Source organism: Fistularia commersonii, chromosome 10, assembly GCF_037954325.1.
Source record: "Fistularia commersonii isolate RoL2024-O1a breed Wild chromosome 10, RoL_Fcom_v1.0, whole genome shotgun sequence".
Lineage (NCBI taxonomy): Eukaryota > Metazoa > Chordata > Actinopteri > Syngnathiformes > Fistulariidae > Fistularia > Fistularia commersonii.
This window is the reverse complement of record NC_141293.1, coordinates 9,592,243-9,606,680: the sequence shown is the minus strand read 5'-3', so window position 1 is coordinate 9,606,680 and position 14,438 is coordinate 9,592,243. Positions and strand designations below refer to the sequence as shown.

General features: G+C 37.2%; 1 protein-coding gene and 1 long non-coding RNA gene across 3 annotated transcripts; both read right to left on the bottom strand.

The window, feature by feature from the left end:
- Nucleotides 1–3,190: 3,190 nt before the first annotated feature.
- LOC147230336 (uncharacterized) lies at nucleotides 3,191–6,548 on the bottom strand. The gene is made up of 6 exons (XR_015106687.1): nucleotides 6,402–6,548; nucleotides 5,236–5,253; nucleotides 4,729–4,758; nucleotides 4,227–4,271; nucleotides 3,867–3,923; nucleotides 3,191–3,778 (listed from the first exon to the last, which is right to left on the bottom strand). It is a non-coding gene; the product is annotated as an uncharacterized LOC147230336 (long non-coding RNA).
- Nucleotides 6,549–7,281: 733 nt separating this feature from the next.
- Nucleotides 7,282–14,082, bottom strand: dhdds (dehydrodolichyl diphosphate synthase). Of its 2 annotated transcripts, none has more exons than XM_086153659.1 (9): nucleotides 14,038–14,082; nucleotides 13,634–13,714; nucleotides 10,888–11,004; nucleotides 10,656–10,798; nucleotides 10,083–10,199; nucleotides 9,482–9,583; nucleotides 9,282–9,396; nucleotides 8,668–8,775; nucleotides 7,282–7,939 (listed from the first exon to the last, which is right to left on the bottom strand). In XM_086153659.1, exons 2-9 carry the CDS (start codon nucleotides 13,694–13,696, stop codon nucleotides 7,697–7,699), a joined length of 1,008 nt encoding a protein of 335 aa, XP_086009785.1. In that variant the 5' UTR covers nucleotides 13,697–13,714; nucleotides 14,038–14,082; the 3' UTR covers nucleotides 7,282–7,696. The 2 variants fall into 2 exon arrangements, with proteins under 2 accessions (XP_086009785.1, XP_086009784.1); XM_086153658.1 differs by having other exon boundaries at nucleotides 14,014–14,066.
- Nucleotides 14,083–14,438: the final 356 nt, after the last annotated feature.

Genomic DNA, 14,438 nt, shown 5'->3' with positions numbered 1-14,438 from the left:
TATGTGTGGCCTTGTGATTGACTGACAACTAGTCCAAGGTGTACTTCACCTGTCGCCTGATGGCCACCGGGGTGGGCTCCAGCATCCCCCATGATCCTGAGTAGAATAAGCGGTAGACGATGGCAGTGTGTTCGTGTTGATTTTTCGAAACCCACCCTTTAAAAATATATATCTTATAGTGCTCTCTCCAGTGTGAAATGTGCTCTAGAAAACCTTTTCCTTATTAGGTTTCATTTTTTTTCTTTTAGGTGGAAATAGCCTTCAAAGAAAACCTGGGACAAAGAGGATGGCTGATCATATGCTTCTTCCAGAGAAAAGGCAGTTTTAACACATGCATGAGTGGCATTCACTGACTAACGGTTACAGGTCTTCTACCTCAAAAAGGTGAAGCACTTAGCATCACTTTAAATCGGCCAGTTTACTACTTTTAAAACGTCACAACCTGGCTAATGCTTTCAAAACAAAACTCGTCATATTTGACCGACTTTCGCGGGGTGAGGAAATGGAGGAATACGGTGCCCTCTAGTGGGAAAGAGATAAAGGTGTTTTACTTCACACACGGAGCAGGCCCATCTGCACCCTCCAGAAACACCCACCAACAGAACCACATGAGCCTCAATTCATGTGATTCACTCTTTTGTTTGGCTTTATCTTTGCACATTCCAATCCAGATAATCCCACCGAATTGCTTTCGTTCCAACGAACGACACCTCCATTAGCACAATCCTCCTTACACCTAGTTTTTTTTTTTTTTTTTAATTGAACATAAACTGTATAAACAAATATACATATGTACAAATAAACATGGCAAGGTTGAATCGAATGAATCAACCGGGGATGAGGGAGCAAAGAACATAAGGACATGCGTTCTGTATGTAATCAGAAGTTAACAGTGTTAAAGGTTTGTGAGAAATGTTTAATGCTTGACAAAAAAGAAAGTAAAAGAAAATAATTAAATATATAGATAAATAAAATAATAAATGAATAAATAAATAAAAACTTGCAAGGGGAATATAACATATATTTAACTTGGTGGTTCACAAGAAATCTCAGACATCAAACTATATATTTTTTGGTTTTTAGATTCTTCCATAAGTTTTAAGGATTTTTTATATAATTCAAAATCGTTTATAAAGAATGTAAAATTGGGGGAACACTTTTATATTCTGTTTTTGTGAATGAAGAACTTGGCCAGGCCTGAAATAACATTGACACATAGTTCATCTCTTTTGTCACTTAAAAGTAAACCAAATGTGATGTCATCTCTCGAGAAGGAAACTGGTGACGATGGAAAATTGTCTTCAACCCATTTTTGAGTTTTAGCCCAAAAGCCCTGTACTTTCTCGCATGAGAAAAATATATGGTCAGTGGTTTCAATGTTGTCTTCACAAAAGGTACAAATATTATCGTCAATATTGAAGCGTACCCTCAATAATTCCTGAGATGGATAGATGTCATTCATAATTTTGAAGTGGGTTTCTTTTGCCTTGGGGGGTATGGGTAGAGTCAGATACATAGTTTGCAGCCTGGCAATCGATTCCTTATCAAATTTATTTAAAATATTATTTTTGTTTTGACGTCCAGGGAATAGGTTTTCTGTAAAACATTTCCTAATAAAGGAGTTGCTGCATTTTCTATCCAGAATTGAGATTCCCTGGAGTGATAGTGGGGGTAACTGTGGTTGTATGGTTTGGTGCGTCATTAAATTTTTGTCAGGAATACAAATTGTCGAGGTAGTGCGTTATGAAACTTTATGAATTCTAATATGAGAGTGTCAAAGCTGTTTTTAGAACAGAATTGTTCATAGTCTAACACATCACCATTGTCACCCATCAAGTCAATTATTGACCATATACCTTTCTCAAACCATCCATTGTAAAATGGAGATTTGTTGTGTTGCAGCACGCATCAATTGTTCCATATTATTGTACCATGTAGTGAGAAATTGTGTACATATATCATTTTCCAGTAAAATAATACTTGTTTATGGAACTCTGAAAATTTGACAGGAATCTTGTTGATATCAAAGTCAGAGATAAGCAGAAGACTTAGGTCACCGATTTTGTTGAATAAGTAGTTAGGAATACAATACCAGAAAGAATGATGATGCTTGATCCAGGATTTCAACCAGTTCACCATCAATGTCCCATTGAGGCAGTCCAAATCAATCACTTTCAGTCCTCCTTCACTTGTTTCTTTCACCATATGATTTTTTTGGATAATGTGGTCTATTCCTCCAGTTAAAGTTGAAATTTATTTGGTTAATAGATTTTATGAGTTGAGTTGGAGCAGCATTGGAATACATTGGGTATATTCATCTAGATAAACATTCCATTTTGGCCAAATATATCCGACCTAATATTGATAAATCTCTTTTGAGCCATATATTCAATTTAGCTTTACTTTCCTTACACCTAGTTTCTGCAGAGCAACTTTTTAACTTACCTAACAAGCCACCGTAATCTAGACCCCGCAAAAAAATGTCAGTTATACTCATAAAAACTCCCCATAGGTCATTAGAACTGAAGAAGCCTCTCGGATGAGTGGTAAAATGCCTTCAAGTGAAGAAATTTAAGTCCAGTTGCCAAGAGGAGTTTGACATGTTTTACTTATGTTGTGAGCTGATAATGCCACTTACTGTCAATAGTAACGACTAATCCTTTTAAGACAGAAACCCCTTCAAGTAATCGTTTTTAATGAATATATTTATTGTTCAATTCAATTTTGTTGTTTTCTACCTTTGAGGTAAATGTATGATTTAATTTAGTACTTTCACCTATTTCATGAAACGCCTGCCAACCATATATTTTCAAGTTGCTTTCAGAATTTTCTTCCATACTCTTGTCTGCCCTTCCAGAATATCGATGCTGATAATTTTTGCAATTACATAATTTTCAATTGGTCTTAACTTCCAGGTAACTTTTACTTTTTTTAAACTCATTTCTGATGACTTTTAACAAAACTAGGAAATATTTTTATATTAAGATGCATAAAATCAAGTTTGAATTTAAAAATAGTTGGACAATTTTCATTTTTCACATTATAACCTAGATGTACTGTCAATTTATATGGTCCTTAATTCAAGGTAACTCAGTGACCTCAGCTGTCAACAGAAACAAGTGTGGGATATAGGTATCCCAGATATTGAGTCAACATATCAAGCTCTATATTTCCCATTCTGACAACAGGACACAATTTCAAAAGTTTTATTTAGGAACATTTAGATCAACCACTGAAGTCAGAAAAGTTTCCTTTGCCTGGAACAGACCATAATTTACCATCAGATGAGTCGCATCATACACCTAGTTGGGGTGTTCATCAAAAGCATATTTTTTTCCTGTGGCATTTTCACTGAGTCTCATTATGACATACAGTGTCTCAAACATTTGATAAGTAATTTCAATTAGTTGTGCATTAAAACACAGGGAGAACAAGGTTTTCTCCCCTCAAATTTTGATATGCTTTAGCTGCCTTTCTCTTAAAATAAGTCTGGAAAATATCTATTACTCAGCAGTTAGGAGGAAAAATAAACAAATATACCCCAGCTTAGACACCAAACTGCCACGTCTACAAGATATGGACGGCAATATTTTAAAGTGGATATGCATGTGAAGAAATTTCTTGTTACATCAAGTGCAAGCCCAAAAGAAACCTATTAAATGACATTTGCAATATAAAACTTGGTAAAAAATACTTATTTAAAACTGTACAATCACAGAGTACAGAGAATGAACACAGGACCGCTTCATTTGGCTTCAGTGGCTTCGACCTTTGGCTCCTGAGGAGAAAAAACAGGCCGTGAGGATGAGAAAGATTAGTCTTCACAAGTTTTCACTTCCAACCTTGTTGAATGAAGAGCTACAAACCTCAGTCTTGGTGCTTCCATTCTCCGCTGGCTTGGCTTTCTTTGCTCTAGGGGCCTTCTAAAAAAATAATAGTTGTGGTTACATTGCGTAACTCAGTCACTCTCCCAAACCCCCCTCTCATACAGAAAACAAACTTGACAAAATTAAAAAAAAATTCAAAGCACAAATTTTAACACATAATATGCTAAGAACTGAAACCAATTCATTGTTACATTTTGATGTATTTAATTGTTTTCAGAAAAATGTCTTGACCATTTTCAAAGATATTTTTGTAGTTTCTGCCATTTTCCACATCTTTTTAATGCACAGAAAACTTGATCTACTGAATCATGACATTGCTACATGTTTGAAGTTCCATACTTTTGCAGCGGGCTTTTTCTTTTCCACTGGAGCAGGCCTTGGTTTCTGTAAGATAGCAAGGAAGGTGTTTCAAACTGTGGAACAGATTGGTCAACACAATGTCAACACTTGAAAAAATTTATCAATTACTGAACTTCTTCAAATGGCCACTTTTGATTGCACCCAAAATATTTCACTTCCTGTCATCATTGGGAAGTAATCACAAATAACATTTTAATCGACAGGCAACAGCCTTGACTGTGGTGCATAGACAGATGTTTTTGATATACTGTCAGTCCCATTTCAATGATCTTTGGTTTTTGGTTCATCAGAAATTAAAGGTAACGTAACGAAAATAAAAATCCCTCTCAATCAGATTGAATTACATTACAAAAGAGTGACCTCAAGTAACTGGGGACTTATTGATGATTTTGTTTTATCTGCTGTTGTGAAATTTAGGTCCTGTAAACAATCAAGTAAACGATCAAACACATCATAGTAATTGTACTGTTGAGAAACTTACCGCTAACAGCCGAGGAGATTTTCTTGTTTGCTGTGGAAATAACAAGAAAAACTGAAAAATGTTGAACTTCGTCATGTGCTGTAGTTACACCATATACCTATCTGCTTCTTAACTCCTGACAGCACTTCCCTGTCTTACAGTTGCTGCAGAAACAGCAGACAGTGACAATGGCTTAGCAAAGTCCGACTTATAATGTGTTTTTAACTTGGGAATTGTAGTTCAAGCGGTTTGATTGCTATAGCTCCTATTTGAGCTGTGACTGGGCAAATAGATTTTATGATTTTTAAAGTTGTATGTAAGTACGTATATACATACATTATTGAAGAGACACATATTATATAAAATGAACTTATAGATAGCCAATGATATTTATTTTTCCATTATAAATGTATTTCGTTATCAAGTATGATTTTAGTGAATAAAAAATTGCATCAGGGTTTTCCTAACATAAACAGTGCTAAATTGAGCTTACTGCAACCATGCCACCTACAAGACATCTTTACAAACCTCAGGAGGGACAGCTGCCTGGAAGACAACAAATAAACAAAATGAAAATTAACACACATTAGAAATTTAGAAAGCACCATATGCATGAAAAAAGAAAAAAATAATTCAAATATTTCAGGAAAGATGTCACACAAGCTGAAAGCACTTCGCTTAACAGTGAATTTCCCGCGCATATTTGAATTCAAATCTGACTCGTCTGTCACCACAACACGGTGCTTGGCGCGCTGACAGCTTCCTTTGTTTTGTATCACTACGCGCCGACTGGCAGCCGTTGAAGGAAAAATATTACTCCTCGCTGCTACACAACTAAACCACCTTGAACATAGCAACACTTTAACCTGCAAAGGTGGTGTCTGATTTATTTTTAAAATATGAAAATAAAATAAAGTTTTATTATTATTTTCAAACAACAGGTTGCTTTGGGTTGTGTCAGAGCGGAACAGGCGTAATAACACATTGATTTTTAAACTAAAATGTCACATATTTTTCGAGTTGTTATTTAGCGTTTGTCTATCAATAGCAACGTATCGAATAACATAATTGACGAGTGAATTCAAAGTGGCAGGTGACGTTCCACCCATTTGGCGGCTGACCATGTCGGACTTTTCTCATTCAAAACAGAATAAAAAAAAACATGTCGCCTCTTTCCACCTTCTCCTCCCCCTCCTACCCTCGACAAGAAGGTTGTTTCTGAACTCGTTTTGTCGACTGACAACGGCCGAAATTCGGTGCGACATCGACGCGTCAAAGTCGGACGACGGTTGCGTTTCGAAATTTACTCGCCCTTTCCCTTTTCGGCAAGCGACTGTCAGAAGAAGCAGCCAGTGAAGGCGAGGAAAAAACAACTCAACAACTGGGCTGCACCAGCCGTAGCTGCTGGCGCAGTACGGGAAAGTGACTTGACGGAAATGGTCGAACTGACATATTTTGCCCCCGTTGTTTTGGAATGTGCGTGCAAATACTTGGGCAAATCGAGGCAGCCCGAGGAGCCCTCCGCCGAGCGTCCGCCATGGTTGTTAACGGTTGTTAGGAGATGATGACGTTCCTCTGATGCACAGATTATCCATATATTTCGACCCCAAAATATCCCGATGCCAAGCTACCTCCGACCACCCCCGAGTTAAAATAAATAAATACACGAAAACAAAAAGACATAATAATCTCACCTTTGCTTTGCCCATTTTGATTCCAGGAAAAACTCAAAAATTATAATGGCAAAAATGTTTTTTTTTCTCTTTCTGACAGTACACAGTCTACAGCCTGCAAAGAGCGGTAATAAAATGGCGAATGTATATTACAAACCAATGGTTTTGTAGTTTATACGGTAAAATATAAGAAGGAAACCGGTTTGAACCAGTTTAGTATTTTGTAGTCTCATTGGAGGCAAATATGTCACATGTTTACAGGCGCCACCCATCTGCTAAAGCAGCCAGGGGTTAGAATTACCGATCTGTGCCGCGGGGAGGCGTATCGATTAACGAACCCCCAGATTTTCCAAAGGACAAAATCTCGCGATGATAATAAATCTCGGGGCTCGGAAAATGGTGAAACAAATAGCGCAGCAATGTATTGTGCCCCCCTCAGGCAGAAGGCTCTGAAAATACCATTAAATGGAAACAATTCAGTTTTTTACTCACACATTGAGAATTAATCTTACGTTTTAACACACCAAGTTTGTTAGAGTTCAGCAAAAAGCTAATTTTGATGAAAAATAAAACAAAACATTGATACAAACATTTCCAATCAGCCAAGTCAATCGAATTATCTTTTGTATAAATGTTAATGTCATACATTAGCTATTCATCTGGTAGTTGTGACAAATCAGGTCCAACAGCCACGCTGTCAGTTACATTTTTTTTTAAATATACAAGGGTTATTTGCTTCTGACTAGCAGAAATCAATAACTTAAGGCCTATCCAACAGAGGGAGAATTTTGTTGATTTGTCTGTTTATGGAAATGCCTTCTTCCTTTTAATAAAATTGCAACCTTGAATAAGAGGTTGTCATGAATTTGATACAGAAATGAAAAGCAAAAGACTTAACATCTGACATACAATAGTCCATTTAATTTGTTTCAGATGGCTGGTCAAAATATAGTTACCTCATTGATCACTTACCTGACATTTCAGTTGGGTCAACAAAAAAATATAAAACCTCACTGATTTATACTAATCAGAAAAATTGTGTCCCAAAATACATTTCTCTCCTTCGATTGTGTCTTCCAATCAACAGCATGCATTTGACAGCTTACACTTAAATTTAACTACATCTTGACCAGACACTTCCATGTATTTGACTTTTTTTTTAAAGCTACAATTATAAATATGACATTTACTCTACAGCCCCATGGGGGTAAAATTGCCCTCTCCTCTCAGTTACTCTTCTTTTCCACTGCAGCCCTTTCAAGAAGAGGAAAGGAGAGGATTCTCCTCCGCCGCAGGATGGAGGTAGTTCAGATTTACTAAGCCAGGATGGTCTGGTTGCACAAGTCATTAAAGAAAGAGTCTCTCTTTTGCTTCAACGCTTGTATGAAGTCTTGAACTCGCTCCTCCCGGCAGGTGGTGTAGTGCAGCAGTGCCTCCTGTCTTCTCTGGGCGTCGACAGGTTTTCCGTTGCCGTGGTGCAGCAGGTGTTCAGCTACGCAGGCGCGGTCTGCCTCCAGCTGCTGCAACACCTGGCGCTCTCGATGAAGGTCTCTTGCTTTCTGAAAAATCAAATGTTAAATTACAAAAAAAATATATCAAATGACAGCAATGATACTTTCTGGGTCTTTTTTTTACTAATCAGTGTCAAGGTGTCACTGATTGCAAAACGATATAACTGATGTTTTTCCACTGCAGACCCTATGTTAACTTTGTGCAATTACTGCCTCCTGCTCTCCTGAATCCTGAATTACTGCAAAAACAGTAATTCCGGCATCATATAATTTCTCATTATTTCATTATGTAACGAATTAAACAAGTTAAACAAACCCTCAACACAAGATCATTCATTGTGCTAAATTGTGTAGTGAGCAGCTACACAGCCCTGTCACGATCAAAATGGAAAAAATACTTTTTTTTTTTTTAAATCTTAATATTGTTATTGTTAATTGCAAAGGGACAACCTCTCAAAAGTCTGGAGTAACCTATTTAGACAAAAACAACAGCCAGGAGTTTTAAAGATTTAAGATATAAATGTATCATTTAAGAATGTCCCTTCAATTTGTAGTATTCCTCTGATGCCCTCAAAAATGTACTTAGCATCCATATAATTAGAAGAACACACTATATAGAATTTATTCAAGGACATTTGTCCTAAAACACTTAAATGATTCCTTTCTTTCCATAGTTATTATATCAACCATACGTTTAACATTTTCTGAAGGATTCAACTTGCTGTGCTCTTTCTCTTTAACATCGTTACAACAAATTTTATAATCTGAAGACGTACCTGAATAGATTTGTGATTGACCTGATACTGGAGAATGGCCTCACATAAGTTCCAGAAGGAGTATTCAGGCCATAGAACCGACTGAAATACTAAACATGAATGAGACGTCTGTGGATAAGGAAAGAGATAATCAGTATAGTGGCACTGAGATGAAGTTCACAGAGTATGTTGCACTAACCTCTAAAGAAAAAAATAACATTTTTCAAGAAAAATCATCACACAGGAACAATGGGTTGGTTTCATAGTTAAACTCTATTATTGTAGTGTTGTCCAGGCCACCACCCCTGCTGGAGAACGTCAATAGTGTCTAGTGTTTCATGATATCTGCCGGGGGGAAAGGGGAAATACACTTCACACTGTGGCAGTCTACCAACCTACCTGCCTACCTACCTACCTACCTACCAACCAACCAACCAACCAATCACACGAATGCACGCATGCACGCACACACACAGATGCATGACCGGGCCAAAAATTACAATTTTCAAAATTTTTGATTTTGGGAAAAAAAAAAAAAAAAAAAAACTACAGATACTCTATTAGATATATTGTGACATACTAAGCCCCATTTCCTGGTCTGAGATGTCTACATCAAAATATCCCAGTATTATTACCTGCCAGAGGAGGAAGTCGCTGAGTCGCACCTCCCCAGATGTCCGGATGAGCAGATCAGGGTTGGGGGAATTATTGCTATACAGGCATTCGCTGAGAAGTGCCTCAGAAACATCACTGACAAAAACACATGACAGGGAATCAACAGGATTTTATCATGTTCCTGTGATGTGGAGCACAAATGATGTGTTAAAATGTCTACCTGGCTTTGATCAGGCCCTGCTCCACTCCCCACGCCATCTCCCTGACTGCATTGGTGATTTCATATCTTGACGTGTAGGCAAAGCACACATTCAGAAAACACCTGCAAAAAGGCCATCACACATTTTAAGGTTTTTAACAAAATGTCTTTGGATCAGTACATAGTACATACAAAATGTAGGGACGTGTTTGCATGAGAGGCATCTCTGAAGATGGCCAGCAAAATAGCACATACGTACTTAGACAACACAAACAGACACAGTATGTGTGTGGATATATATATACCATTATAAATTAGTTGTGAAACTATAGGTAATATTTGCAGATTATCAGGTAATTGCATAATTGGCTGTTATTGACATCTCAAGCATTTTCTTCTTGATTTAGTGATTAACTTCTTACCAACTCAGAGAACTTTTTGCCCATTTTACGGCACTCTACTGCTGAAATTTTAAAAAGTTATCACTGATTTATTGTAAGTATCTTTCATAAATCTGAAAACAATTAATTCTATTTCTTGTTTCCCACAGAGAAGCCTGGTGGAGAAAATATTTGCTGTGATGAACCGGGACACAGACTTGAAAAAAAATGAACAGACATACTTGTTGTGAGCTCTGGTGGTGAGCACAGCTTTGGAAATAAGCTGCTGAAGATCTAATGGAAGCATATTCAAATCACCCAGCACCCTGATACACACTCCATGCTTCTCCAGATTTTCTCTGCAGAAAGGGGAATAGGTAAAGCAAATAAAATACATTTGAAATGGGCAGAAAAAGAAGGCAATTATGTTAGTATACAAAGCTCATTGACCATCCCCCCCTAGAACACACAAGCAGTTGCCTTTCAGCAATAGAGACTGAGTATTGACATTAAGATGCATGTTCTGTCACATTAATGTGACATTTCCTATAGCATCAGTGCTGAAGGAGATGATATTTATCAAATGTAATATGGATATGCAATGATCATGGACTTAACTTCAAGTGTTTTTTAACATTAACTGTCACAGACAAAAGGGTATTTGCATTTTCCTCAGCACTCAACTTTTTTAAAGAGACTGAGCCATATGATACAAATGTAAATTCTCCCTCAGGCAGTAAAAATAGGCATGGTGAAAAGCAAAACCCAAACATTAATCATTAGAAATTTGAGAATCTTATGAAACTTGAACTCACCGTTCCTCCAAAAGTCTCTCAAACTTTTGTCGGGCCAGCGCCATCAGCCCATCAACCTCATCTTTGGTACGCTTGAAATTCTCAATGCTGAATGCGTAAACAGTCACCTCTTGGATGTTCAAATGTTTGCACCAGCGCAGAGTCTGATTATGGGGGCAAGGCAGGGGTATATGTGTAAGTTAGCAGCAGGCTAAAAGACAACTGGATGACAGAGGTGTGAGTGCAGCCTCACCTCTGCCAGCTTGTTGAAGCCCTGTGAATGTCCCTCCTGTCGCTCCATGTTTTTCTTTCGTGCAAAGCGGCGGTTGCCATCCATGATAAAGGCCACATGTTTAGGCATTGGTCCTGCCTGGGAGACAGAGCAGACTGGTGACTCCAGGGCTCACTGACTGATAGAGCAATGCATAGCTGAATTTATATAACTTTATATAAGTTAGGTAGTATATTTATTTATTTATTATTAGAAAACAATCTGAAACAGTCATAATTCCAACTTCTAATAGAGCTGGACAAGAATGTAATCTATATATAACTCTATCTCCAGCTAAAGTATATCATTTGAATTCTGCTTTTTTTTTTAAATGATCAGCAGATGTTTGATATAGAGCAATATGAAACAGTCATGTGATTGGGACTTCTCTCATAGGTCTTTTCCATAACGGCAAACTAAGGATGTGCAGTTCAATTCTGGAAAATGTCACCTGACAGAAAATGTTTTTTCCTATTTTGCATTGAAAAAAGATGTTGGAACTGTCTCTCCACTTGATGAGATGTATTTTTCAACTTTTTTCCAAGATGTTGAAATTAAGTATCCATCATTAAATTTTGACGATGTAATTGTATGAACAGAATGGAAATAAAGCAGATAGAAGTACCCTTCAATGGAAAATAAGAAGCAAGAGTCCATTTTCACAGAAATCAAAAACTGCAAAAGTTTGAACATTCAAGTGTTACTATAATAATTCATTCTTTATTAATCCTTTGTGGGGAAATTCGTTTTTTGAAATTGACCCATCATGGATGAACCATGAGCAGTTGGCTACCCTCCACCATCGCCAGGGGAGCAGTTGGGGGTTCAGTGTCTTGCTCAACAACACTTCGACACTAGGATGAGGAACCAGGAATGTTCAGTTCCAAAGACAATTGCTCTACCTCCTGCGCCACACCGCCCCAAAAATCAAAAACAATTACATGACAGGCTTCTATACACGTACCCTTTTTTTCTCCATGACCTCCTCATAATTGCACACAATATTAACAATTGGCAAGCTCATATAAATGCTCTGTTACCAAAGTTGTTGCTATGCAGCGGGGCTGTACTTTAAAAGTCATGTCGTACACAAAGGTTATATTCATGTGTCTGTCAACTTTTAGGGTGCTGAACTGTGTCAACAAGAGGTAAGGGGTGGAAACAGGGCATGTGCAGGCTGAACTATTTCTGCAGTAATGTTACCTCCCTATTTCTTGACTGTAGACAACTGCTGAATTTCATCCTGCAGCACTGAATGTGCGCCTTTTCGCTGTTTCAAAAGTCACATGTTATTTCATTTATGATACCTGTTGAATAGTTTGCTTGAAAGGACAACAGTGAAAACAGTGTTGTTACATGTCATTATTTTATTCCTCCTGCTCTCCTGCTGCTAAATATATTCAGGATTAATAGTGTAGCCACTGTTCTTGTTTTTGAGGTCTACTAGTGTCACACTGGGGCCATGAAAAGAGATTGCCCATCAATATTATATCAAGTTGTCTGAATGAACTGAAGGTAGAGAAGGGGCTAAACACATAGTGATGGAAACAACAGCAACTCCAATGGCTGGAAATACATTTTCTGGAATGTGTGTAGAGATAGCGAGTTGCCACTTTTAATTTCTCTATTGTGGAAAACAAGAAACACAATGATGTGATTTGTCACCTGTAAACATCAGGCTTTTAAACACAGTTGTCTCACAAGCAGAAGTCCTATGTGAGGAGGGGGACTAATCTCTGAAGGGACAGGGGCTGGTTGTTGGAGAAAACACTTTCCACAGCCTAGTCTACTTTCAGACAAGTGGATTGTGATGACTGGGCAAGTAATGTGGGTGAGTTTAAGTGAACATCAAAAGTAGTTGAACTGATAGCCGATCAATTTTCCACAAAGATTACCATCAGAAACAGAGTCAATATAGCAGTTCCTGATGTGTCAGGAAGCTGCAGGATGAAGTGAAGTCACATGCAGAATGCATCATCCACCATCGAGAATAGTCCAGAATCACACGCATGTCTGACCAGTTTAGACTATATCTGGCAGGGAATATTGCACTGTGGGCTGCCTTTGATGTTTAATATCTGTGGTATAAATTAGATTTGAAGTAGTATCTTACATCAACTTCATGATGTTTTAAGAACTTCTTGTGACAGTATGAATGAATAAATAGTGTATGAACATATTTGCATTTCTAAACCTCTATGATTTTGTTGCTGAAAGATCCACACAATACAACATATAAATCAATAACAACAACAGACAAAATATCAATATGACATTGTTTCTAACAGTTGAAGCTTTGACTCTTGAAAACTGTGGCTGAACTTGGAACAACAATTTATATTTTCAAATATAAAGGGTACATAACATACTATAAGGTAATTATATTATCTTTTTTTGTGAAATGTATTTGAAATGTATTTGGACTACTTTATGGAAGAATCTTTTTGTTGAAATTAATATTTCCATGCTTTAACTTTTGGATGGATAAGGAGATTATACAAAAAGGTAAAGACCATGTTCTACTAAGTTTCAATTAAATCAGCTGTCATAATACAATCATGATTAAAATATTAACATTAAAAACGTTAATAAATGCACACATGGTTATACATATGTGGTTTGTAGAAATGAGTATCATCTTGCAAATACACGTCCAACTGCACTATCATAATGAAAATAATGATAAATAGGATGCCTAACTAAGCTCCTTGTTCAATTCATACCTCACCTTAAGAATATTTGCTGAAATCCTTTCGAGCAGATTTAATTCACCCTCTTTTATCCACGACATTTTGTGGCACCAAAGAGTCTGAAAAAACAGTGGAGAAAAAAGAATTAGACATGCAGTCATCGTGGAAAAATACTCGCCGCGGTGTCTTATAGATGTGTTTAAATTTCCACGGAGCCTCTGCCTGGCCCATCTACAGAAGCGCCAGCTTGGCTCCCGAAGCATGCAGACGGCTTGGTTAGCTGCCGTGAGGCTAAAATACACAGAAAACGACAACAACATCGCTCGCAAATGATCCATTCGCAATAGAAACTGCTTCATTCATTCAAAGTATTGAACATGGTTCTTTTAAATTAAGAAAATAGTATACATTTCCTCACAATTTAACGAACCCTCCAACTCACGGCTTTAACGATGACGAGCTCTTCCGCATTGGAGTAAGGTGACGTATTCAGATGGGGGTGACTTCCTGTCACGTGTCTGTAGATTTCACTATCATATGAATGCGTCGTTTGAACGCATCATGTCGTCCCGAAATAACTCAACAGAGATCTAATTTCCAACAATAACAATCGATTCGTTAAGCGAGCAGTGAGAGCAAGTTTATTTTATACTTATACGTACAACATAAAATGGGGTGGTTTATGTGTTTGTTGCTCTGCAATATATCACAATAATTTTACAAAACCTTGGAATATTTATATTCCAATACAACGAATAAAAAAAAATGTAAAAGTGATATTTCTATTATTTCTATTTTCCCCATGTAAACAATTCAATTCAAATCTCGCAGAAATTTTGAATA

Bases quoted from the DNA above. Each gene is read 5' to 3' on its own strand.
- dhdds (XM_086153659.1), bottom strand. From the start codon at position 13,696: ATGTCGTGGATAAAAGAGGGTGAATTAAATCTGCTCGAAAGGATTTCA. The intron at 11,005-13,633 runs GTGAGGTATGAA...TCTGTCTCCCAG, and splicing joins TTTCAGCAAATATTCTTAAG to GCAGGACCAATGCCTAAACA. The intron at 9,397-9,481 runs GTAGACATTTTA...TGTTTTTGTCAG, and splicing joins CAGGGCCTGATCAAAGCCAG to TGATGTTTCTGAGGCACTTC.